This window comes from Diplotaxodon limnothrissa, linkage group LG10, assembly GCF_057381915.1.
Source record: "Diplotaxodon limnothrissa isolate DT_005_m linkage group LG10, D_limnothrissa_male_GT1.1, whole genome shotgun sequence".
Classification (NCBI taxonomy): Eukaryota; Metazoa; Chordata; class Actinopteri; order Cichliformes; family Cichlidae; genus Diplotaxodon; species Diplotaxodon limnothrissa.
Window position 1 is genome coordinate 22,514,070 of NC_140605.1, and position 1,685 is coordinate 22,515,754.

Here is a 1,685-nt window from a genome sequence, read left to right on the forward strand (position 1 = left end):
GACTAACTACCACCTCCTACTAATAATCATAATCGTTATTTGCGCAAATATAACCAAGTAATATGAGTTTTCTATGTTGTCCCTGAAAGCAGCACGTGGTCGCCCATAAACATTTTGGGCTGCTGTGATTGGTCTAAGTTGAGCCGTGTCAACGTGCCGAGTCTACATACTCGCTCTCACACTACAACTTGACAGCTGAACAGTACGCTCGTAGGAGTGAGTTACACCTGGGTAAACTTACTGCTTCGTCTCCGTGGAGTTCACCTGTTTTACGGAGGAGACCCGGAGGAGAGAGATGGCCTCCAAGGAGAGTTTTAACGACTTGGGATGCAGTTCTTCCGAGGAGGACAGCAGCCGTGCGGACTTGACAGAGGAGTCGGGGGAAGAGAAGGCATCTCCCGTGGTGCGTCGGCATCACCCCTTCAGCGTGGAGGCGCTCATGTCCGGGAGAAAGACGCACAGCCGGAGTGGAGAGTCCGCCTGCTTTACACCGAAGGAAAGTTCGGTGGCTTTGTCCCCGACGGGGTTAAACTCCTTGTATGTGAGCCGGGAGACGTGCACCCCTCCCGGGGGAAGCCAAAAGAGCTTAACTGCTGCCCCCTCGTCGCCAGTGAAGTCTGAAACATCAGAGTCAGAGGACTGCGCACCGTGGGTTACTACCAGCGCCTTTTCCACACAACCTCGTAAGTTTCTCCTCTCACATTAAACGCCATGAAACTTATTTATAGCTAATTTCATTATTCAGTATCCTGCAGATGTTTTCAGTTTTTTTCCTAAATACTGGAAAGTAATTCTCTGTAAGCTGTGCTGCAAAGACGCATTCTGTTAATTGGTTGTTTACTGAAAAGTAAGGCTAGAGTGTAAATAGTATTATTTATCTGGCTGGGGTTGGTAGGCTGTAGCCAACTACTCAGTTTTTACATTCAAATCAAATTTTGAGATAATCAAATGATTTAATGACCCTTCTTAAATCCTAATTGTTTCTTTTCCCAGGTCACCTCAGTCCTGCCTGCCAGCTGAGGAAACACAAGACCAACAGGAAGCCCCGCACACCCTTCACCACATCCCAGCTCCTCGCTCTGGAGAGGAAATTCAGGCAGAAGCAATACCTGTCCATCGCCGAGCGAGCCGAGTTCTCCTCCTCCTTAACTCTCACAGAGACTCAGGTGAAGATCTGGTTCCAGAATCGCCGAGCCAAAGCAAAGAGGCTCCAGGAGGCCGAGCTGGAGAAACTCAAGATGGCTGCTGATGCCAAGACGGCTGCAGTGGCAGCCGTTGCTGCTGGAGCTTTACACCCTGGCTTTAGGTTACCACTGTCACTGGGTGCCATGTCACTATATGGACAGTCATACTCCTCTGCATATCACCACCACAGACCCTTCCTGCCCATTTCCCCTTTAGGAGTGTACGCTGCTCCTTTGGGCTACAGCATGTACCACTTATAAAAATGGAAATATCAGCGACTAAAGGATTCCAAAAAAATGAACACGGAGGAAATGTGCTCAAAAATCTCTATGTATAATGTACAGTTTCAACTGCACAAGAAGTGTTTGTAATAACTTTCTGAGCACTTCAGAATCTGTTTAAAGATCTATTTTCCCAACAGTGAGGATAAGAGAAACTTCCTCTCTTGCCCCTTTTGGACTGCCTGTTTACACGACTTGTCTTTATGAGGAGGGGTGTTA

The 1,685-nt window shown here is 47.9% G+C and overlaps 1 protein-coding gene across 1 annotated transcript; it reads left to right on the forward strand.

Moving 5' to 3' along the window:
- The first annotated feature begins 295 nt into the window (after positions 1 to 295).
- msx2b (muscle segment homeobox 2b) lies at positions 296 to 1,445 on the forward strand. Its single transcript, XM_085363948.1, has 2 exons — positions 296 to 683; positions 994 to 1,445. The coding sequence occupies exons 1-2, from the start codon at positions 296 to 298 to the stop codon at positions 1,443 to 1,445; spliced, it is 840 nt and encodes a 279-aa protein (XP_085220074.1).
- The last annotated feature ends 240 nt before the right edge of the window (positions 1,446 to 1,685 follow it).

Coding starts and splice junctions, on each gene's coding strand:
- msx2b (XM_085363948.1), top strand. CDS start 296: ATGGCCTCCAAGGAGAGTTTTAACGACTTGGGATGCAGTTCTTCCGAG. Junction 684..993: donor CGCCTTTTCCACACAACCTC/GTAAGTTTCTCC, acceptor TTCTTTTCCCAG/GTCACCTCAGTCCTGCCTGC.